General features: G+C 50.5%; 1 protein-coding gene across 6 annotated transcripts in view; it reads right to left on the reverse strand.

Annotated features, from left to right (window-relative positions):
* The window catches only part of VWF (von Willebrand factor), a 184290-nt gene that overhangs the window by 97128 nt on the left and 62407 nt on the right, over positions 1-24755 (reverse strand). For all 6 annotated transcript variants that reach the window (XM_005569887.5, XM_065523605.2, XM_015430272.4 and 3 more), the window contains 7 exons: positions 20340-20476; positions 19447-19585; positions 18174-18274; positions 13137-13332; positions 12193-12408; positions 7223-7463; positions 684-778 (listed from right to left, as the gene is read on the reverse strand). In XM_005569887.5, the coding sequence (XP_005569944.3) occupies positions 684-778; positions 7223-7463; positions 12193-12408; positions 13137-13332; positions 18174-18274; positions 19447-19585; positions 20340-20476 (1125 nt within the window). The remainder of the gene's footprint in view (positions 1-683; positions 779-7222; positions 7464-12192; positions 12409-13136; positions 13333-18173; positions 18275-19446; positions 19586-20339; positions 20477-24755) is intronic.

Below are 24755 nucleotides of genomic sequence, written 5' to 3' on the forward strand. Positions count from 1 at the left end.
CTTTGAAAAAGATTACGTTTTCCAGTGACAAAAAATTAGCCAGGTGTGGTGGCGTGTGCCTGTAATTCCAGCTACTTGTGAGGCTGAGGAATGAGATCGCTTGAACCCATGAGGCAGAGGTTGCAGTGAGCTGAGATTGCACCACTGCATTCCAGCCTGGGTGACAGAGTGAAACTCTTGGGGGGGGGGGGGGGGGGAAGTGCAGCCACCATCAGGACCTTCGAATGGAGAGCAACGGACCCAACCCTTCTCTTTCTTTCAAACCCATCCAAGAAGCTTTCTAAAGAAAGAGCTGTCTTCATCAGCATGTCATAGGAAACAAGAGGCCATGAAAGAACGGTGACTATCATTACAATCAAGGCCACCAACTCACAGCTATCCACCGGGTTAAGGTCTCCATGGGCAAAATAGGGGTTTCGCAGAATTTATCTGCAGGTCTTTCCCCTTACACAAAATCAAATACTTCTTGCCTCAATGATTTGGATTTACACATGCAAAGACATGTCTTGGCCTGAAAGTCACTCACACAAACCCAGAAATTATGGCGATCCTGGGCAAAGCCAGACCCATGACTGGATGCACACGCACATCAGACGGTGTCACCCAGCTCTCTCCCACCATTCCACACATGAGGAATCTGGGCAGGACGGAGTCAACCGATCTTCTGTGGGGACAGTACTCACTGCGGTGAGACAGGGGACTGCTGAGGACAGCGTCAGGCAGCAAGCTTCCAGGGACTCCACTCATGGTGCAGTGCATGAAGCCATCCTCACAGTAGCTGCAGAGGGGAAAATCAAAAAGCCCCGCTTCACAAGACTGGTCTACACTCGCCACCTCCACATCCTCACCTCCTACTCACTCTCTGCGTTTTTCAACCAGGTCCCAGGTCCCATAACCCCTCCTGAAGCACAGCTTGCGAACACCACCAATGGATGATCTCCACGTCACTAAATCCCATGGCACTTTTTTCAGTTATTTTCTTAATTGATCCCACTCAACATTATGCATCACTGTTGAACACTCCACTCTTCCAGAAAAAAAAAAAAAAATATTCATCTCTGCAAGTTTTCCTCCCACTTCCTTGGTTCCTCCTTCTCAGCCTCAGTTTTCACGTGCCCCCCACTGCCTGGCCTTTAAATATCGGCCTTCCCCAGGCTCTGTCCTAGGCTCGCTCCTCTTCTCACACTCTGCTGCCATCCACACCCCCAGCTCCAATCACAGACATGACTCATGAATCTACATCAGCAGCTCGGACGGCTCCTTTGAACCCCAGACCCATATAACTCAAATGCCTACGTGGTCTCACTAATGTAGAGAGTCTCAGAAACACTTCAAACTCGGTACATCCAAAACTGAACTCACAATCGCCCCACCAAAGGCAATTCTCCTCCAGGGCTGATTCATTGAATGGTGACGCCATCCATATATCACTGAAATTCATCTCCACTTTATCTCCACTGTCATGAGATAAGACACTATGACATCTTGCCTGGACTATGCAAAAGTTTCCTAACAGACTGTATGAGTAAATTTTTATAAAATGTGTGTGGTTGCTTTGTATGTATGTATAATTTGTATAAATGATATATAGCACGCTGTGTTTTGCTTTTCCCATTGAGCACCTTGTTTGTAAGATTAATCCCTGTGAAGACATGGACCACTTCCTCTGTGGCTTCTGCTACACAATACACCTTTTACCCACTCAGTGTCCCAGTGATGGACACAGGTTGTCACCTGCTCCTCACCACCACAAAGCTGTGCTGAACATCTGCAGACATGTGTCCTAATGAACCTGTGTAAGGATTTCTTTAGTCTATCTGCAGAGGCAGAAGTGCGGGGATAGCAGGTATGAATGTGACCTGCATATGATGTGCCAAATACTCTCCTAGATGGCTCAACCAGTCTATGCCCTACAACAAACCAGTCTATGCCCTACAACAGCAGATGAGGCCTCCATGCCCCTCGGCTCTGCCAACACTCAGCATTATCCAGATGTCTAATTTTTCCAATCTAATATGAAGTCATACTCATTGCTTTAATTTGCATTTTTCTGACTGTAATAATTTTATTCAGTTTTTGTTTTGTTTTGTTTGGAGACCGAGTCTCACTCTGTCACCAGGCTGGAGTGCAGTGGCTCGATCTCAACTCACTGCAACCTCTGCCTCCCAGGTTCAAGCGATTCTCCCTGCCTCAGCCTCCCAAGTAGCTGGGATTACAGGCATGTGCCACCACGCCCAGTTAATTTTTATATTTTTAGTAGAGACAGGGTGTTTCACCATGTTGGCCAGGATGATCTCGATCTCCCGACCTCGTGATCCACCCGCCTCGGCCTCCCAAAGTGCTGGGATTACAGGTGTGAGCCAACGTGCTCTGCCTGTTTTTGTTTTCTTGAGACAGTCTTATTCTGTTGCCCAGACTGGAGAGTGCAGTAGCATGATCTCGGCTCACCGCAACCTCCATCTCCTGGGTTCAAGCCATTCTCCTGCCTCAGCCTCCAGAGTAGCTGGGATTACAGGCATGCACCACCATGCCCAGCTAATTTTTGTATGTTTAGTGGAGACAGGGTTTCACCATGTTGACCAGGCTGGTCTCAAACTCCTGACTTCAAGTGATCCATCCCTGCCTTGGCCTCCCAAAGTGCTGGGATTACAGGCGTGAGCCACCTTGCCCAGCCGACTGTAATGATTTTGAACATTTTTAATGCAGTTGCTGTTCAATAAATATTTGTTGAATGAATAAGGGAATCAGCCCTTCCCTTTCTGAGCACATGCAGAACCTGTGCCTTCTGGGTTTTTAACTAATACTTAGTTTTAAAAGAGACAATTCCGCCCGCCCCCGTAAATGTCATGGTCTGTCTGTCATTTGGACATGACCCAAAAGCTTAATTTTCTAAAAAGTCTCGAAGATAGGTTTAAAATCAACTCCTGGCCCTGAGCCTGGTCTGCAGAAGAATAAATACTCGGCTGTGATGGCCGCTGGGATGACCAAGCACGCAGTCTGCAGAACCTCCAGGCCACGGTGTTTCACCCTCGTGCCACCTTTTCACGACCAACACTAGCACCTGCTCCAGCAAGGCTCATTCTCCAGTGTGTTGTCTAAAGAATAAAAATAAACAGCTGCACACAGGCCCCAAGGTCCTTCCGACACAACTTCTCCATGAAACCCAATTTTCTAAATGAAGTGGAAAGACAAGTTGCTCAATAGCTTTCAGCACTGGTGCCTAAAAGAGAGACAAGGAGGATGCAGACTTGGAGAGGTCTCTGATGTCAAACCCTAAAAGGAGCCCAAAGCCAGGGTCACTCCCCAACCCTGTTCACCCAGGGGCCAATGCATGCCTTCTCCCACCTTCCCTGTTTTAGTGAAATAGCTAGGAACAGTTGCTGCCCTCCCAAGTCATACCAACTTCCTGTAGTCCAGCCTCTTTCCTTACCACTGAAACACAGAGGCCACCACGACCTTCTGATCGCCAAATGCAACCATCTATTCTCACTGTAATATGGAGAGTTCAAGAATCCCTAGGTTCTAGTCACTTGCTGGCTGATTTCAGAAAGTGATAATCTCTCTAAGCCTCAAATTCTTTACGAAAAAAAGCAAGCCCTGCTTGCCCAACAGCATTGTTTTAAGGTCCCAGAGAGAAACTCCTTGAAAACTATAGCCAGACAACTGTAGCAAAACAGCACTGGACTAAGGCCAAGTGATCAATCCCACAGAGGATGTTGTCCTACTCCCTTCTGCCCTTCATTTCCACGATACGGCACTGCTCGCATTCCGCCCCTTTCACAGGCCTTTGATCTCTGGCCTCTCTCATGCAACCCTCTTTTTGTTCCTCTTGCCCTCTGAACATTTCCCCAAGTTCTGACTCAGTCCTCTCTTCTGCCTTCTGGCCCACTCCCTTTAAGGATCCTCGCTACTCTCACGGCTGAAACTGTCACCTCCATGCACATCTTTCTCTCCAGCCCCAACCTCTCACTCACCTTCCAGACCCATTTCAAGCCATTGATTCCATTTGTTCACAAAGATGGCAACTCAAAGTCATAAAGGCCAAAACCAAAGTCATCACTTGCCCTCTACCTCCAGAGGGCCCTCTTGCCGTTCTTGCCGTCACTGTCCTCATAGCTCTCACAGCTATTCAAGTTCACAACACCAGGGCCATCTGCATCAGCCCCTCCTCCTCGCAAACATCCCACTAGTCCATCTGCTTTCCCAGCGTCTCTGGCTTCTACTCTCCATTTCCACTGCTATTGCTTGATCCAGGGCCTCACTACCTTCTTATCAGTCAATGTCAACATTTTCCTGTAGATGCTCTCCCTGCTGTCATACCTCACGCAGCTCCCAAAACCCATTCCCTGAAGTTACTCTTGGATCCTATTTGCTCCCTGCTGAGAAACTTCCAGGGGCCCCATTCCTACTGCTCCAAGCTCAGTGCTCACCCCCTCACTTCTGAAGACCCCTGAACCTCACCCCAACTTCCCTCCAGTCTTAGTCTTCCTTCACACAGCATGCGTTCGCGCCAGAGGACTTACCTTGGGGATTGTGGAATACTCTTTGTGCCAATGTTTAGTCCCTAGACTTCCGCTCCACCTCAAAACAATCCTCCAGGCTGGGCGCGGTGGCTCATGCCTATAATCCCAGCACTTTGGGAGGCCGAGGCGGGCGGATCATTTGAGGTCAAGAGTTCGAGACCAGCCTGGCCAACATGGTGGAACCGTCTCTACTAAAACACAAAAATTAGCTGGGTGTGGTGGCGGGCGCCTGTAATCCCAGCTACTCGGGAGGCTGAGGCAGGAGAATCGCTTGAACCCCAGAGGTGGAGGTTGCAGTGAACCGAGATTGTGCCACTGCACTCCAGCCTGGGTGAGAGTGAAACTATCTCCAAAAAAAAGAAAAACAAATCCTCCTCCATCCTTCAAGCCCACCTCTGCTGTTGGAATCCTCCCCAAGCTCAAAACCACTTCCAGCACAGAGTTTTCCCTAATTCCTCCCACATGGAAATTATCCCCCGCTTTTCTGAATAAGTGGGACTTTTTATGTCTCCGATATGGCACATCTACCAAATGTTATAGTTGTTTCATCTCAATAAACATGCACTGTGTACCTATTTTGTGCCAGGACGGTGCTGGGGGCTGGGGTTCAGGGTCTAAGATGTGGTCTGGACTCTAGGGATGGCCACAGACTAGAGGGGAGACAACACAGTTGACTGACATCCAAGTCCAACAGTGATGTGTTTCAATAGAAGGGTAAACAACCTGCTTTGCGTAAATACGTTGGGAAGGGCTTCGGATTAATCTCACTGAAGTGATGAGGAAAAGCTTCGTATCAAGTGTAATGTGCAGATTCTGTTCCGGTCTTGATTTGAACAAACCAATTATAAGAGACATTTTGAGAAAATCAGAAAGAAGTGAACATGGGTCCAGGTGCGGTGGCTCACGCCTGTAATTCCAGCACTTTGGGAGGTCGAGGTGGGCGGATCACCTGAGATCGGGAGTTCAAGACCAGACTGATCAACTTGGAGAAACCCCATCTCTACTAAAAATACAAAATTAGCAGGGCGTGGCGGTGCATGCCTGTAGTCCCAGCAACTCCAGAGGCTGAGGCAGGAGAATTGCTTGAACCTGGGAGACGGAGGTTACAGTAAGTCAAGATCACGCCACTGCACTCCTGCCTGGGCAACAAAAGCAAAACTCAGTCTCAAAAAAAAAAAAAAAAAAAGTGAACATGGATTGAACATTAGATGTTATTAAGGAATTATTGTTCATGTTCAGGTTAATAATGGTATGATTATATTTACTTTTTTAATTATTTGTTGAAATACATACTGAAGTATTTGCAGGTGAAATGATACAATATTTACAGCTTTTTTTTTTTTTTAAAACTATTCCAGCCACACAGGAGAGGAGTCAATAGACAAAATAAGAACAGTAAAGTGCTGCTAATCATTGAAGCTGGGAATGGATACGTTGGGGCTCCTTATACTTTTCTCTCTAATGTCTGTCTGAAATTTTCCATAATCAGGACTTTTTTTTTTTTTTTTTGAGACGGAGTCTCACTCTGTTGCCCAGGCTGGAGGTGCAGTGGCAAGATCTCAACTCACTGCAACCTCTGCCTCCCAGGTTCAAACGATTCTCCTGTCTCAGCCTCCCAAATAGCTGGGACTACAGGCGCCCGCCACACCTGGCTAATTTTTTGTATTTTCACCGTGTTAGCCAGGATTGTCTCAATCTCCTGACCTCGTGATCTGCCTACCTCGGCCTCCCAAAGTGCTGGGATTACAGGCGTGAGCCACCACGCCCGGCCAATCAGGATGTTTCTAACTGGTCTCCCCTAGTAGACTATCAGGTACTGTGTCTGGTTTTTTGTTTTTTTTTTTTTTCTGTGATGAGATTTCCCTCTGTTGCCCAGGCTAGAATACAGTGGCACAATCACAGTTCACCGCAGCCTTGACTTCCTGGGCTCAAGCAATCTTCCCACCTCAGTATTCCAAGTGGCTGGGTCTACAGGTATGTACCACCACGGTCAACTTTTTCTTCTTTGTATGTAGGGAAAGTGCCTCATTATGTTGCCCAAAGTGCTAGGGATTACAGATGTGAGCCACTGCCCCAGCCTGGCTCATCTTTAGATCACCGATTCTTAGCCAGAACTAAGACAGAACAGGTGACAGGTGTTTGTTCAACAAATGTCCTGTTGTAAATTTCTTCTACGCTCATGGCAACCCTGTTGAAAGTCACAGAAGGCCTAGGCAAAGAGCTGCAGGAAGCAAGCATGACTGGAGCTATTTTGGGGAAGCGCATGAAGCAGGTCAGGCTAGCAAATGCCCCATGAAGGCAGCGCTGCAGTGGTCCATGTTCTTCCTGCTCAAATGCTTCAGCCTGAGAATACTGAAAGCTGGTTGGAAAGGAGCGTGACAGGCAGATCTCCCTTCTCCTGTTCCAGAAAAGGAAAACTGAGACCTAAAGCCCAGCAATGGGGGCCAACACGTGACAGCTGGCAATAAAACTCAAGAATTCCTACTGCCAGTCAGAAATCCTAGTTCCCTGTGTGGTAGGGAAGTCAGAAGACCTAGACCAAATCCCAGCTCTGCTTCTGACTTGCTGTATACTCCTTGACAAGTCGCTTCCTTCCTTGGGTCCCAGTTTACCCATCCATGAAGTGAAGGACTTGAAAGCCCATTTTCTTCTCCAGCTCTGCTGTTTCAGAGGTCCCTGACCCTGCTGCCTGCACTTACCACATGGTGTGATGGTCTGAGAAGATGTCTTCCGGCTGGAAGATCTCACCATCATAGTAACAGGGGCACTGGGCCTTGGGTACGCAGTCCCCCATCTCATCCATGTAGAGCCCTGGGGGGCAGAAGCAGCCTTCCAGGCAGGCCTCACTGCACTCCTCATCCGGGTAAGAGAGCGCGCGGCAGGTCAGGTTGCAGGGGGTCCCGCACTGCAGGTACACCTGGCCTTTCGGGCATTTCAGCTCTAGAAGAAAGAGAAGGAGTAAGGCCTCAGGGGGAATCTTGGACAGCAAGGACTATGGTTCTAGGACTTGCCACCCCTTGTAGCTGTGACCCCCAATTATTTAATTAAAAATTTTTATTGACACAATTGTAGACTTGCATGCAGTTATAAAGTAGTAATGCAGAAAGATCCCACGTGCCCTTTACCCAGTTTTCCCCAAGTGATCCCCAATTATATCTGTATGGTCACCAACTTCCTTTCCCACTATGAGCAAATGTGTATTTTTCAGCATGCAAATGTGTATTATAATCATGGGGGCACATATTTTTTCCTCTTCTCAACCACAGGGAATGTGCATTAGTCGTCTCTGAATTCTCAGAGCCTAGGATGTAATGGAAATCCTGGAAGGTTTTGAAGCTGTGAATATTAAAAAGAACTGGGAGTGACAGGCAAGGGCATCCCCGTGATGATGACAATAATGGGTACCATTTATGGAGCACCTACTGAATGCCTTGCTCTTACATGGGCTCTATGTCTCACGCTGAGTTAGCTCTCATCATCATCCTTCAAGAAACTTAGGCTGAGTGACTTCTCAGGGGTATACCTCACAGGAAGCAGCAGAGGCAGGATGTGAACCCAGCTCTGCAGCCGTAAAGCTCATGCTCATAACCATTATTCTCTAGAAAGAAAACAGTCCCTTTGAGAACATGTTGGTCCCAAAGAGCAGGTGTGGGGAAAAGAAAGATCAGCCTGTTACTGTGTCTATATAGAAAGAAGTAGACATAAGAGACTCCATTTTGTTCTGGTATTTGAGATGCTGTTAATCTGTGACCCTACCCCCAACCTTGTCCTTGCAAGAGACATGTGCTGTGGTAACTCAAGGTTTAATGGATTTTGGGCGTGCAGGGTGTGACTTTGTTCCTAGATAAGCTAGGTATTGTCTAAGGTTTCTCCCCATGTGATAGACTGAAACTATGCTGCCAAAAGGTTTATAGAGATGTTTGCATATGCATCTCAAGGCACAGCATTGTCCTTTGAACTTATTCATGTCACAGAGGTTTTTGTTCATATGTCTTACTGCCAATTTCCTCTTTTTTCTTTGATCCTATTGTCCTGCCACCCCCCTGTCTTTAAGATGGTAAAGATAATTATCAATAAATACTAAGGGAACTCAGAGACCGGGCCGGCGTGGGTCCTCTGTAAGCTGAGCGCCGGTCCCCTGGGCCCCGCTTTTCTTTCTCTATACTTTGTCTCTGTGTCTTATTTCTTTTCTCAAGTCTCTCGTTCCACCTTACGAGAAACACCCACAGGTGTGGAGGGTACAGGCCATCCCTTCAAGCAGGGACATTCATACCTACCCCAGCAAAGGGGGCCACAACCATCTGCCCGCAGCCCTCACTCTCCCTAGCCTCCCACAGAGAAATACTGCAAGAGACACAAGCCAGGAGGAAGTGTAGCAAAGTGGCAACGCAACTAAGGGAACGGGCTCTGTATCCCAAATACTTGGGTTCACGCCCAGGTCCAACACTAATTGGTTATGTGACCTTGGGCAGTATCCTCACTGGACGGAATAACAATATCCACCCAGTCTTTGTGAAGGTTGAATGAGCTAACACATTTAGAAGAATGTCTGGCATGTGGAGAATGTTCACTGCTAATAATGTTCACTGATAATTATTCTCATAGCTAAGGAAACAGCCCCAGCTCAGTGGGCCCAAGAAGGGGTATTCCAGAGAAAGGCCTAGGCCTAAGAAGCCCTGGCATTCTGGTGACAAAATTCCTTAGGGGCAGGGTAGGGAGAACAGGGAAGGTGTGGGGAGCATTCTGCCCTTTCAAAATGCCTTCCCCTTTGCAGACCAGCTGCTGCCCAAGAAATGAGAACCTCACCCTGGGCATGCTTCTTCTGAGACCATTAGAATCCTTCCCCTCTCTGTTCGAATCCACTGCTCCAGCGGAAACCCACTGACAGAACCTTGGCTATGAGCCTGAGCAATGGAGTTGGGGGCCTCTGGAGAGACCCTGCAGCCTCCTGCTCCTACAACCATTCTAGGCTTGGTGTTTGAAGGTAGCTGGGAAGGGAGGGGCTCTTTAATCCTATTAGACATTGATTTTTCTCTGCAAGAATGAAAAGGTTGGGTCACTGGATGAATACTGAAGGAGCATAGGTTAAGACGGGATGTGTTAGACAATAAAGTTGGAGACGTTTTTCAACCCCCTGAGCCTACAATGACAAGGGCACATTTTACGCATTAAAGAGCAGCTAGACTTGAGAGCTTTCTTTGTGCTGATAGGCTATCTCTAGTGCTGGCTTAGAGCCTTATTAAACTTCTCCTTTAGCCTTCTTCCCCAAAGAAACAATGCACATCTCAGTTTAGCAGACACTTCTTGTGTATCCACTGCAAGCCAGGGACTATACTAGGCCCAGGGAGGCGGAGACAGCCAGCCCTGCCCTGGTCCTTGCCTTCAGAGAGCCTGTGGTCCTGTCTCCCCAAAGGAAACACAACCAATTTGCAAGAGAAAAAAAAAAATGCATGTGCTTCTGAATCTCCTCACACCATCCCACAAAGTAGCTACATGGTAAGTCCGTGCTTCCTCAATGTCCCCAATTGGTGTGACCTCTTCTTATGAATAGATTCACTGGTTTAGGCAGCTCTGTTCATTTCTCTGGAAGAGAAAGGAGTATGGGTAGAGGGGACAGCTGAGCCTGAGCTCTTCTCCAAGTCAAGAAAAGATGGGGGCAAGAACCCAGGAGTCCTGCCCAACTGCCTTGAGTGCAAAGGGACAGTCCAAGGCCATCTGGTCAGCCTAGTCTCTTGTCACGTAAACACAGAGACAGATCCCTCTTGTCCTTAAGAGTCTCCAGGGAAAGCTCCTTCCTACCACCCTTTCTGCCCTATCATAATGCCTCAGAAGTCAAGGCATTCTTTAACTGAATCTTATCCCCACTACTGAAGCATCAGCCCGTTTCCCCTGTTCTGTTCAGTGGAGGTTAAGAATGGCTGTTCATGAGAGATTAAAGAATATTTTAGTTCACCCTTAAGTGTTCCGGGAGAATGTCCTAAATTAGGAAATCCTACAGATGCTGCCACATACTGATAAAGAGTCATTTCTAACATTGGTGGACAAGCAAAGAATATTCATAAGCAGTACACCTCATTCATTCCTCATTACTTTCCCCGATTTCTAAATAGCAAATGCTAAGGAAGAAACTGAAGAGCAGAGGGGTTACGCGAAGGGTTCAAGGTCACATAACTGGTACCTCACAGGAAAGCGGCCAGTAAGGACCCAGATCCAGTTGTCCCAGCCATTAGCCTGTGGCTCCCTGAGACATCCCAGAGCTGGAGGAATGGGGAGGGCACAATTGCTGCATTATGTGTTTGTCCCTTTTGCACTTACTGTTGTCTCTGCTCCTCTTTCATATGACATTTCTACAACTCAAAACATGAGTTGACTCATTGGACCCAAAATACAAGCACTTCTAGGGTCTCCAAGCCTAACTGCTCCTCAAATATAGATGCTAATTCCTGTCACTGTTTCTCGTAACTCCTCTTCCATCAGGACCATCTACTTTATATTTACCTATATGTGTATATACATATATATATACACATATATGTATATGTATACATACACAAAAATATATATATACACACACAGAGTCTTTCTCCGTTGGCCAGGTCAGAGTGCAGTGGTGCAATCATAACTCACTGCAGCCTTAAATTGCTAGACTCAAGCGATCCTCCTGTCCCAACCTCCCAAGTAGCTGGGACTACACCTACATTTTAATTTCCAAACACATCTACTTTACCTTAAAAAACAGAATATCCACTATGCTTTATTCTTAGAGAATATCCTCCTCACTTCTATGCCTACTACAATTCTACCACTGGAAACAAGTCTTCCCTGCCAAGAAAGCAGCTTTTTAAAACCGTAGCCAAGTACACGTCCTTCAGAAAGCCTTCCTTGGTTTTCCCTGCCCTGAATCTACTCATCCTTTTACTCAGTGTGATAGTTATCTAGTAGGGCGGCACTTTCCATCTATGACTCTAACTGTAAGTTTGGAGTTCTACATCATCACTCTTGCCCGACCACACTGGGCATGCAGCAAATGTCCCCAGAGCAACAACAAAAACAAAGTTAGCACAATCCCATCACCCAAGGGACCAGAGAGTGGGAGCAGATACCAACTCTGGTACCAGGAATCCAACAGCGCAGAGTGAGAATCTAAAGCCACAGGGGACAGTGATATAATTCACCTTTACATAGCTTTACACAATGCCAGAGATTTTGTCCGTCGGTGGTTTGCCTGGAGTTATAAGCAAAGGGTTTGTATGTGAATTTCCCATTGCCTTCATCCGACTCAAGAGATGCGGGGACGCAGCGGGATCTGGGACTCACTCGCTCCACAGCCTGACCCTACGTGTGCCGAACGAACACTAGGTGGCAGTAGCCACAGGAGACCCAAACTTTGCAGGGACCCCCAAGTTCTAGGCCTCCAGGTAGGGGGAGTCAACTTGTCCTCCTGGAACAGGCCAGAGTCATCAGCCGGTCCCCACCACCTGTCCTGCTGGGAGGTGGAAGGGAAAGGTGGGTGAAAATGAACCGTCCCCCTCCCCGACCCACGTTTGCCACAATGCCCAAGGCCCTTTTTCCACAGGAAATAATGCAGAGAAAGGGCTTCGAAAAGCACGCGTTCATGCAAACTATTTGGGGGGCGGCTCGGAGGGCGGCGGGCAGGGAGGGAACGCACCGCAGCGGCCAGGCTCGCGCCACGCGACGCGCACGCCTCTCCCCGCGCAGGCCGCGGCATAACTGGCCAGGGCGCCGCACAGACACTCGCGACCATCGGAGCAGGAGCACACGTCGTAGCGGCAGTTCCGCAGGTAGGGCAGCGGGTTGACGGCACGATGGCAGGCCTCGAACGTGGGGGACGTCAGGACCGCGCATGCCTCCTCGGAGAACCTGGCTGTGGGGCGAGAGAAGCGAGCCCGGGTTGTGGCGGGGAGGTGGGGGGTGCCACGCCTTCCCGGCCAACACTCCCCGGGAAATAGCCCAATGCTGCTAATAGAGGGCTGCAAGGTCACGCAGAGAAATCTACAAATGCCACCCCCACCTCCCAGTCCATTTATCTTACAATCATCTAACGCTGAGTTTGTGAGCTGCTGCTGCAGTAGACTGGGAAAGTTGAACGACGGGGACTACGGACTTTTTGTTTTTTTTTTTTTTTTTTTTTTTTTTTTAAGAGGCACGGTCTTTCTCTGTCGCCCAGGGTGGAATGCAGAAATACGATCTTGGCTCACTGAGGCCTTGACTTCCTGGGTTCATGCAACCGTAGCTCCCAAGTAGCTGGGATTACAGGCGCACCCCACCACGCCCGGCAAATTTTTTTTATTTTTAATAGCAATGGGGGCTTCCGACGTTGCCCAGACAGGTCTCAAACGCCTAACCTCAAGCGATCCTCCCGCCTCCGTAGACTTTTTTTTTTCTTTCCTAGGGGTTGGCCCATGGAGGGCGCCCAATAAAGGGACTTTGAAGAGCAAATGGCCCAATTCAGAGGTTCAAGAGCTGACGGTAAAAACAAAGCCCACCCCTTTCCTCGCCCCGCAGTGGGAGCACTACCTCCGGAACGCACTGCACTGATTTGGGGACCTCGGGGCTCTGCGAGTTCCCTGTCTTGCCCCCGGATTCACATACTCATGCGCGGGTTGAGGGCGCAGGGATCGCTGTGCTGCTTCTGCAGGTCCTGGCAGTCCGCGTGCAGCTTCCAGGCGTTCCCGAAGTCCTCCACGCGGGGCTCCGCCAGCCCAGAAGGGGTAAGGAAGTCGTCGCCCTGGTTGCCATTGTAATTCCCACACAGGCCGCAGGTCTTCCCGGCGTAGACGGGGGACAGCTGCGGGAGAGACCAGGCCACTCTGGAGCCGCTGCCGCCAAAGCAGTGGCAGAGTTGTTTCGCTAATGAGACTGTTTTAATAAAAAGAAGTCCCCAGGTGAAAAATAAATACGAATTTAATAAAAGGCAGCTAAGCCCTAGGCCGCAAAAGGGGGGGAAAAAGTGAACTGCGGTGTAAATTTACCAGCTCCATCCCTGTTCCCAAATCATCACAGCCCTGTACTGCCACAAGGGGTTTTAGAATTTATCAGATCATCTAAGGATGGAGAAGGGAGGCCCAGAGAGAGAAAGTGACTTGCCTAAGGTCAGGGAGGTAGTGGCGGAGCTAGGGTAAGTAGGCAGGTTAAGCCCAGCCCGAAGCGCTCTGCCCTCCGTGCCATCCACACCAGTGGACCTGACCCACCCCCCCAAGAGTCACGTGCAAACTCAAGGCCCCTCTATATAGGAAGACTTCGCATTGGTCACTCGGTGTCGGCCCAGCAGGCTGCCAGGTGTGGTCCAAGCCCTCCAGGAGCTCACAGTTAACCACAAGAAACACCTCCTCCCAACCTGCTGCCTGTCACCCAGGCCCAGGGCATCGCTGAAGAGAAAGGGTCAGAGCAAAAGGACTCTGGGGGTGATGATGGGTAGAAGTAGGGGTCTGCAAGGGCTCTGAGGCAGCCTGCCAGGGTGACAGCAGCAAAGCAGCGGCAGAGTTCAAACTCCAGGCCATAGTATGTGGTTTATTGTCCATTCTCAGAACTGAACAAAGTTCTGAGCCCAAAGTGCACATTCAGGGACAACCAGGAGAGTGGAACCTGCCCTTCCCCCACACAGCTGGGAGCATCTGCTGGCTTCTAGGGAGAGGACCCCGATTTGAAAGTGGAGTGGGGGCTGGGACCCAGGAGTCCTGACTCCCTCTCTGCATGTCATTACCAAGGTGGGACGACCTCCCTGTGTTCTGAGTCCCTCAGGGACTAGGCTCAGCTCTTAGAGCCCCTTTTCAGCTTCCAGCTCCAACCTAACAAGATGCAGGGTTAATAATCCAGTAGTAGGTCCCAGGCCTGTAGAAATCGAACCCAAGTAAACAGCGTTAAGGGGACAGAGTAATGTTTCCTTGACAAATACCAAATGTTGTCATGTTAGGCCTTCTCCCACCTCCTTATTTAAAATGTAAATCTCCCCCAACCCTGGCACATCCTGCCCCTTTCTCTGATTTCCCCAGCATCTGTCACTTTTCGATCTATAATATGATTTACTTGTTTGCTTTGTTTATTGTCTGTCTCTCTCCATTAGAACTTAAGCTAAATGAGGTAAGGATTTTTGTCTGTTTTGTCTCACTGCTGTAATCTCAGCATCTAGAATGGTGCCTGTCTTAGCCCTTCCAGGCCGCTGTAACAGAACACCACAGACTGGGTGGCTTATAGACAACTGATACTGATTGCCCACAATTCTGGAATCTGGGAAGTCCAAGAGGAAGGCATCAGCAGATTTAGTGTATGGTGAGGACCCTGCTTTCTGGTTCATAGATGGCACCTTCTAGCTGTGTCCTCACATGGTGGAAGGGGCTAGCTAGCTCTCTAAGGTTTTTTAAAAGGGCATAAATCTCATTCTTCATCACCTCCCAAAGGCCCCACACCTCCTAACACCATCACGTTGGGGGTTAGGATTTCAATATATAAATTTGGAGAGGACACATTCAGCCCACAGCAGTGCCAGCAGATACTCAATAAGTGTTTGTTGAATGAATGAATCATTGAACAAATCAATGAATAAGTAAGTGAGTAACTAGGTTCTCCTCCTGATAGGCTGGGATGCAATGCCCAGAGTCAGGGCACCCTGGGCAAGGCATCATAACTGGTGGTGCACCTCCACTCCCTTCCCACCTCTCAGCATCTTTTCTCTCTCCTTTCTCAGATTTTGACGCTCCCCAAAGGCGTTTTCATTCACCCCCACCAGGCCAGTCATCACTCCAATGCCCCACTCTAAAATCACATCTTCTCCCATCTCCTTGGCTTGTCTCGGAGGTCAGCTCGGCCAGGGTTAGGAGAGTGGGTGCGACACTTAGAGACACTTGCTATTTGAAATAAACCTCTGCTCAGTGACAGTTCTGACTAAATGAAGCCTGTGAAAGGGTCTTTTCCACACCACTGTGCCTAAGGCAGATCTGGGCCCTGCAAGGCAACTAGCAGGCCAGGGAAACAGCACACAGACGGCATGATTTCTGCTGACTGGAGCCTTGCTGCCTGGACCACCAGCCCCACAGGGACAAAGCGTGCACACCACACCCAGGGGAAGGAGACCAGAGGGCCCCTAGTAGCACCTCCTCTTGCACCACCTGTGCCCCAGCTGGCCTCTCTCCAGCTCTCGCCTCCACACTGCAGTCCCCAAAAGCCCTGGGGTCAGCAGTCTGAGGCTCCCCACCTCCTGCCCCATCTCAAACACCCCCCTTTCCTGCTTCATAAATAAAACCCACAAGACAGTCCCTTTCCATGAGCCCCAGGAACCTGTGTAAAGAAAAAGAAAAAGGAAAAAAATACACAGAAAAATGGTTATATAGGCCATGGGGTCATCTCACCTTGTCCTGAATCATGGCAAAGGAAACCTCTTCTTGTTAGCTAGAGCTGACACAAACCCACCCCCAAAGATAACCCTACGTCACCTCCCACAGAAAGAAGTTGGCCTCTCTTCTCCTCAGGGGAGAGACAAAGACCAAAGAAACCTGCAGGAAGGGCAACTGCCCAGGATGAGAAGTTACAGCCCTGCTGATCGAGGGAAGAAAGTACATGGGTGGAGAGCACCCTCTCTGTGAGGTGGGAGGATGCTGAGAAAATGGACTGGTCGGCCAGGCACAGTGGCTCACACTTGTAATCCCAGCACTCTGGGAGGCTGAGGAGGGTGGATCATTTGAGGTCAGGAGTTCACGACCAGCCTGGCCAACATGGTGAAACCCCACCTCTACTAAAAATACAAAAATTACCTAGGTGTGGTGGTGAGCGCCTGTAATCTCAGCTACTCGGGAGGCTGACGCAGGAGAATTGCTTGAGCCTGGGAGGCAGAGGTTGTGGTGAGCCAAGATCCTGCCACTGCCCTCCAGCCTGGGCAACAGAGTAAGACCCTCTCTCAAAAAACAAACAAACAAAAAAAGTGGACTGGCTAACATGAAGCACCCCCTTGAAGACCGGGGTGCAGAAGGCAAGATTGGTCAGGACCCAGGGGACCCCAGTTCTCGTCCTCAACCTGTAACTAAACGACCGTGAGGCCCAAGGCAAGTTACTGCTGCTTCAGAAACAATGGCTCTGTATTTCCTACTGGAAATGGGAGGTTGACAAGAGGATCTTCCAGACCTTCCTGCTTTATGGTCTGTGGTTGCAGATTTATTTTCATGAAAGAAAAAAAAAGTAGTTTGAAATTCCCTCAGGAGCTCTAAGACAGAGAAAGAATATGGCCACACAAGAATGGAGGATGCCAGGATCACCTGGGCGATACCCCCCACCCTGCCCCGCCGCCCAGGATTATAGCAAGGACCCTGCGGAGCACAGGATCCCAGGAGGCAGGATGAGCCTCTCCAGGGCATAATCTAGCACAGTCGTTCTCAAAGTGTGGTCTTGAGACCCACAGGGGTCCCTGAGACCTTTTCAAGGGGTCTGTGAGACCAAAACTACTTTCATAATACTATGAAGACATTACTTGCCTTTTCCCTCCTCATTCTCTTATACAAGTATACAGTGGAATTTTCCAGAGGCCACGTGACATGCAATATTGCAAAAGATTAAATGCAGAAGTAGATATGAGAACCCAGCTGTCTCCTATTAAGCCAGTCATTAAAGAAATTTGCAGAAATGTACAACAGTGGTATTATTCTTGTTGCTTATTTTTGTTCTGGCAAACAGTTATTTTTCCCCAAAACAGTGATGTTTATAATGTGTAGTGGGTTTATTATTATAATTTTTGAATGAGTTAATACGTATTTCAAATGTCTCTAATTTAATTTCTAATCTGGTAAATATCAATAAACAAAATCCTCCTACAAGATCTTTGGGTCCTCAATAATTTTTAAGAGTGTAAAGGCATTCAAGACCAAAAAGTACCACTTTTTATTCTGATGGGAAAGGCACGAGGCACAGAACTAATTCTCGCTCTGCCACGACAGGGTGCTGGGGGGTCAGAGTGGGAAATCTGATCAGAGGAGTCTATCCTAGCCCTGGAAGTTCTGGAGCACTGGACCCTCCCCTCAACTTCCTGTGCCCTGGTTGCCTCATTTATAAAATGGCAGTAATAGTATTTGCACTGCCCACCTGCCAGGGTCATTTCCAGAGAAACAGTGCAGACAAAGGCCCAGTGAAAAGTATGGACTGCTATCCAGAGTGATTCTAGGAGCACCGAGAACAAGAGGAAGTGGCCCACACATGCAGAGTCCCAGGGGAAGAATCTGGTGGCTTCCTGAGCAACCTTTCCCGGGCAGACGGGCTGGCTTTCTCTTAGCTGAGAGTGCCAATCTGGCTCTTCCCTTACTGCCCACAGTGGGCACCCGGGGAGACACGCCTGCTCCCGGGCCTTGTTTCAGCCGGGAGATTGGACAGCAAACCTGCCCCTCCCCAGCCCCACAAGAGCTCACCCTAGTCTAGAGGGCCCTTGGGATAGCAGAGCCCAGCAGGGAGAATCCCTGGGGCCAAGAAGGGGCATCCAGCAAACACACACAAGCCTCATAAACAAGAGAGGCCTGTTCCTCGCTCTGGGGGTGTAGGCCATGCGGAGAAAGGAATTCTTCTCCCACCACACAAAGCCATTCTGCCCAGAGCACAAGGGGTACTTTGTAAGGGTCTGGCTGCAGGGAGCCAGTGCCCCGTGAGAGGACCCACCTTCACCAGCAGTCTCCCGCGGCCGTCCCAGTCCATCTGCAGGTCCTCCCCGTAGCTGAGGCGCACGGAGGCCGTCACTGAATGCTGGATGCGGAGGTCACCTGGAACCCAGCAGGACAGGATTCAGGCAGAGGTGGGGAGAGGACAGGATGGTGGCAGGCAGATGTATTTGGGGGGAAATGGGGTGTCTCAAAAGGACGGTAGCAATGAACAGCAATGACTCAGGGGTGGCTGGGGTGGCCATGAGGTTTAAGGGGGTGTCAGGAGGAAGGGTGATCACGGTGGACACAGGATAAACAGGGTCCCCCAGGAAGAAGCCTCTGCACCCTGGCTATGACCTGCCATTCCCTCTACTGCCACAGGAGGGAGGCAGAGGCTCCTGCATCCTCGGCTGAAGGCGGGTGCCCTGGAGCAGAGGGGATCGCTCTAGCACTGACACCAGGACACCTGAATGTGCCTGGGACACTCTGCCACTGCACACCACCTCATGTCTGAGCGATGCTGTGTACAACACTGAATATAGCAATTGTTGCTTCTGTGGGAAGGTGGCGACATATAGGAGCATACCCCTTGCCCTGGGGGAACAAACAGCTCATAAGGAGACACACAGCATTAACACCCATGGACATGCTGGGTTCATCCGCTGTGTGCAATGCTAAGATAATGGGCAACAAAGTGGCCAGCAGTCGCGGAGGAGGAGGAAGAGTCTGGGAGCCACTTTGAGTGTGAAGTTTGGGAGCTTTACTATGCAAAAGCAAGTTTGCTTTGACAGACACAGTGCAACCTGGGTGAAGATACTGGACAGGTAGGTTTTTTGCTACCTCCAGACAGGCCAGAGGGTCACCTGGCCTTGCCCCAAGTGGCATCCTCTGGTGTGACATCACCAGTCACTCCCGATCTCTCAGCATCAACCTCTGCCCCTGTGCCACCCCAGAGCAAACCAGAACCACCTGCCCAAGACAACTCGCCCCTTTGGTTCAAGCCAAATAAAAATCCTCAGTTCCCTTTTCCCATCTACAATCTGTCGCAGGCCTAGAGCAACCTCTTCATCTATAGGTTTCCTTCTCTAGTCTTCCTCCTCCAGGAAGCCTTCCTTTCTTGCAGGGATGCATGCCAACCACCCCGCCCTGCCATCCAAAGATAACTAACTCTCCATCACATTCCCATGAAAGCAGCATGCAGGTCCTTAAGGACAGTGGCCAGGGTTGAGGAGGAGGGTGCTAAGGGATGGGCTGTGCCAGCCCCAGGCCTGATGGAGCAGGACGAAGCACACCTTTCAGGAGTGGGAGCTGGACGTCCTGGCCATCCATGGCAACTCCTCCCCCATGCTTCAGCTTCACAAGGCTGTTGTGCAGGCCAGGCAGCCGGACGGTGACGGAGCGGGTGCACACAGCATCAGGGTCGTCAGCACACTACCGAGAAGGAACAAGGGTGACTTTGCTGCACCCCCTGCCTGTCCAGCACCCCAGTCCAGGACCCTCTTAACCAGAGAAAGGCCCCAACCCCAGAGAGCCTCTGGCCTTCTCACAGCCTACAACTCCCTTCTCCCAGAATACTCCATGTAAATGGGGCCCCCTAGAGTTGTGCAGCAAGAAGGCGCTAAGTGCATCCTTACTCGCACCTTTTCCCAGCCTGGCCCGGTCTTTCATAAACAACCATGGGCCTCTGCTTCACAGTGTTCCTCGGACCTACTGTTCCAAAGATAATCAGGGACTTTTATCCCCAGGGGAAGCCCTGTGCACTCTATTCGTCCTCATCTTGGCCTCCATCCCTAGAGAAAGGAACCCACGCACGTACCATAGAGTTCAGAGCAGAAGACAGGCCCTCTTTGCCCCCACCCCAGCCACCCCCAGCTCCAAACATCAGAGGGTTAGTTACGGGGGCAAAAGGCTAGACCCAAGGAGGATGCTTCCCCTGAGTGGGGAGCTGAGCCAGCCCTGAGACGGCATTAGTGTCAGGGCAGGATGCCCTCCCCCAGCATCTAGGGAGAGAGGGGATGGGCTGGGTTTCTGGATGAAGGACGGGCTAACTCAAGTCTGGAAGAGACGTCCCTCGTGCACAGAAAGCAGTGGTCCACGCCGCCTTCCAGGGGCTGCCCACTCAGCCCAGCAGCTATGCAGCACCTCGGGCTGCCACCCGACCAGCCGCCAGGCTGGCAAAACTCACCTGGACAGTCTCAATGACAATGGAGAAGGAGTGGTCCTGGCAATCCCGGGCCAGCAGGTACTGGCAGATCCCACTGAAGGTGAAGTATCTGTTGTCAAAGCTCTTGAAATGGGATTGACCCGTGACGAGGCACTCCCCTGGAGAGACACGGAGGAAGGGAGAAGAATGGGAGGTGAGGGAAAGTCCCCTGGGGTGGCCAAGGTGGAATGCATATGCAAGCAGGGCACCCTCTCCCCAAAACTGCACGGACGTCCTTTGCCCACTCCAGTCTAGTAACGAATTCTGAAAGAGAATTCGGTTCCTCTCCTAAAACTGCAAGATGTCAGAGCTGGGTCATTCAGATCGAGGTCTCATTTTACAGACCGGGCAACTAAGGAAGGTGACAGAGCCACCCTCAAAGTCAGTGATGGAACCGGGCAGGAACCCATGCTCCTGCTTCCAGGCTCCCTGCGGCCTTCCCTCCTTCGCAGCTCACTGTCCTGTGTCCCCTGCTTCCCATTGGCATCAGTGCCACACCACCCTCAGACTGGTGCCAGCGGAGTGCCTGGCCAAGGAGAGCCTGCCCAATAGCACGGGGTTCTGTGAACCTGAGTGTGGAGGGGCTCTGGGACACAGTGCCACCCTTGGAGAGTCCCTGGGGCCAAGGGGCAGAGGCGGCAGCCCAGAGGCAGGATGAGGTGGAGGGTGAGGCGGGACAGTCAGAGCTCAGCAGTGAAAATGGGGACTCCATCCTCCTCACCAGCCGAGGGGCGACTCTAAGGCCATTGCTTTCTGTGTCCTCAGAGGGGCAAGCCCACGCTGCCACTCCATCCAGGGCCAATGGGGAACCAGGAGGCCATCTGCCCATGATCTCACCACCGCCCAGCCAGTGCTGACCTCGGCAGGGCCAGCTTCCCAGCGCAGGCTGACACATCTGTGGGTGGGGACTAGGACTCCCCTTCATCACCCTGCAACTCAAAGCCCTCAACTTGTCCCCACCCTAATTCCCACACCACCTCCCCTGCACCCCAGCCTAGGCCCCATGCTTCTGGCTCAATGCACCTCCAACCTGAGATCACACATCCTCCTGGAAGGTGTCCTGGCATGGGGAGGCCTCTGCCGACGTCTCCAGTGATTCTCCCTCAACCTGCCTGGCTTGAGGCAATCCCATCCCTTCAGGGCCAAACATGGACCCATTAAAGCTGAAAGGGCATCTGGATCCCTTCCCAACCTCCCCTATATATTTCCTCCACCTGCTCTCATCTTTGCTACCTACTCTGCAGAAAAAGAAACATATATATAGAGAGAGAGACTGTTGCCATTTGGTAAGGAGGACGACTTTCCCCACCCAGTCACTCTACGGTGCGTGCGTGAGCCCCTTTCTCTAAGGATCGAAGCAAAGATGAGGACGTATAGAGTGCATAGGGCTTCCCCTGAGACCCTCCAAACAGCGGACGCTTGGCTGTCTACAGCGCCGCCTCAGCCTCCACCTGAAGTTCCCCCTTCAGCGAACAGGTGCTAGACCAGTGCCGGAGACAAATGTAAGAGGGTCCTACAGACCATCCCATTGGGCCCAGCTCCAGGGGCTGATGCTAGGCTCTGTCACACTGCCAAGGGGGCCCCAAAAGACACAGATTCTAGCTTGTCAAGGACAAGCTCCACAGGCCAGCACTGTCTGGCCCTTCTTGCTCACATGTGCCCTGACAGGCCCAGCCAGAGGCCAGGCTAGACTGTGCAGACTTGGACCCAGGAGTGGGCCTGCCTTTGGGGGGTGTGTGAAGGCAGGATTAAGCATGAGGTGCCCCAGGGATGTACGCGTCCCTCTGCCTGGTCCCCAGGGCAGCGGATGCCTTCCAGGACAGGGCCAGGAGGGCACATCTAGCTCAGAGGAAATTAGGAGAAAGTGGAGAGGCCTCAGATCACTCCAGGCAGCATGACCCACCTTCTCTACTGCCTCCTCGAGAAGGGTGGCAGTGAGGGGTGACTGTTTGTGGAGGACAGAGCAGAACAGGCCACAAGATAGGGGCCAGGATCATCCCAGCCCATTCTGGATGTGCTGGAATTTCAAGTTCAGTGAGGTCTCAAGAAAGCCTTTCTGAACTGACCATTTTTCAGAAATTATCATCATTCTACACACACAGTAATATGGTCATTTGTGTCAAATGTCTTGACCCCGGTGCAGTAAAAATGGGTGGAATTCTTCCCCCAGCCTTCTCTGTTTTCTCAAGAGCACTCTTATCTAAACAAGAAAGTGGACTTCTGTCTTCTTTAACAATACCCAGGAAAAGAAGGGTCAATGAGAAATGTGCAAATATTCGAAAGGAAAACTTTCAGGGCCAGCATCTAATCTTCTCATGATTTCCTTCTCCGACCTTCACTGACTTGTGTTCTCAAGTCTCTCACAAATCAGAAGTCTAATTATTATTTAGCTTATCTCCTCGGTACAACTGAGGAACACAGCCACAAACACAGGAAAATGGGTGGGTGAGCTGCCAGGCAGCAGTTAGCCACGGGAGCTAGAACGTCAGCCAGCAGAACCATGGGCCATGTGAACACGCTCACCCATCCTCTGCCCAGGATGGGACACTAGGATATTCCCCATTAGTCAGCAACAGGCAGTCCCCGTCGAACAGCGGGCCCACCACTAGATGGAGATGGGCACTAGAAGTTTGGTGAATGAATGAAAGGCAGGCGATTCCTAACATAGCACTAAAAAAAAGAACATCCCATCCAGGCTGGGCGTCGTGGCTCACGCCTATAATCCCAGCACTTTGGGAGGCCGAGGTGGGAGGAGCACCCAAGGTCAGGAGTTCGAGACCAGCCTGGCCAACATGGTGAAATCCCATCTCTACTAAAAATACAAAAAATTAGCCAGGTGTGGTGGCGGGTGCCTGTAATCCCAGCTACTCTAGAGCCTAAGGCAGGAGAATTGCTTGAATCCAGGAAGCAGAGGTTAGCAGTGCGCTGAGATCACGCCACTGTACTCCAGCGTGGGCTACTGAGTGAAACTGTCTCAGGAAAGAAAAAAAAAAACACACATCCAGAAGTTAAAGCAGATCCACCTCTATGTGAATAAAGATCCTCCCTCATGAAAAACGAAACGGAATCTCTCATCTGATGGAAGCACATTACCTCTTCTAAACAAACCCTTTGGTATGCAGCAGTGAGCCCTGGACGTGGCTGCTCTGCTCGGGCCATTGGTTTCCCTGGCCCCACAACTCTTCTCTACCTCCCAAAGCCTTCCCTGCAGAAATGACAACCCACAGGCCTTTAGCAAAGCAACTCAGACTTCCGCCAGACGCAAATTGTCACCAAAGCCTGCAACATCATCTCTACCAAATGTGCAAGATGCATTTCTCTTTTTCCTGAGACAGAGGTCTCACCCTGTCGCCCAGGATGGAGTGCAGTGGCGCCATCTCGGCTCACTGAAGCCTCTCTCTCCAGGGCTCTCACGATTCTCCTGCCTCCACTTCCCGAGCAGCTGAGATGCCAGGCATGTGCCACCATGCCCGGCTCATTTCTGTGGGGTTTTTGTTTTTGTTTTTAGTATAGACAGGGTTTCACCATTGGCCAGGTTGGTCTCAAACTCCTGACCTCAAATGATCCACCTGCCTTGGCCTCCCAAAGTGCTGGGATTACAGGCATGAGCTGCTGCACCTGGCCCAAGATGCACTTTTTTTCTTTTTCGTGTGTGTGTGTGTGTGTGTGTGTGTGTGTGTGTGTGTGTGTGTGTGTGCCAGGATCACTGCTGGAGTGCAGTGATGCCATCACAGCTCACTGCAGCCTCGGTCTCCCAGGCTCAAGGGATCCTCCCATCTCAGCCTCCCGAGCATCTGGGACTACAGGCACACACCACTACGCCTGGCTAATATTTGTATTTTTTGTAGCCATGGGGTTTCAACATGTTGCCCAGGCTCGTCTTCAACTCGTGGGCTCAAGCGATCTGCCCACTCAGCCTCCCAAAGGGCTGGGATTACAGGCGTGAGCCACCATGCCTGGCATAAGATGCATTTCCAACTGCTGTGTGGAAACCATCTCAATGATTGCTCCTATGAAGTGCTCATTATTATCTGCAGTTTACAGATGAGGAAACTGAAGCATAGAGAAGTTCAACTCATCCAAGTTCCCAAAGAAGCCAAACAGGGATCTAAACACGGGCAGTCTGTCTGGCTACAGAGCTCAAAGCCCTTGATACCACCTAAAACTGCCTCACGGGTTGGCTCCTACAGTTTCTCACATGCCTGATGTCATTCTAATCCTGGGCACTTACCAAGGGGCACAGGGACAACTGGGTCTCTGAACATAGAGACCAGGGGGAGGAAAGCCTTGTCTATGAAACATGATGCCCTGGCCCGGCTGAAGGGGGTCTGACGGCACTCCAGAAACCCCATCAGGAGTGAACAGGCCACTGGAGATTTTCTGTGAACTCAAGAAGTC

Source organism: Macaca fascicularis, chromosome 11, assembly GCF_037993035.2.
Source record: "Macaca fascicularis isolate 582-1 chromosome 11, T2T-MFA8v1.1".
Taxonomy (NCBI): domain Eukaryota; kingdom Metazoa; phylum Chordata; class Mammalia; order Primates; family Cercopithecidae; genus Macaca; species Macaca fascicularis.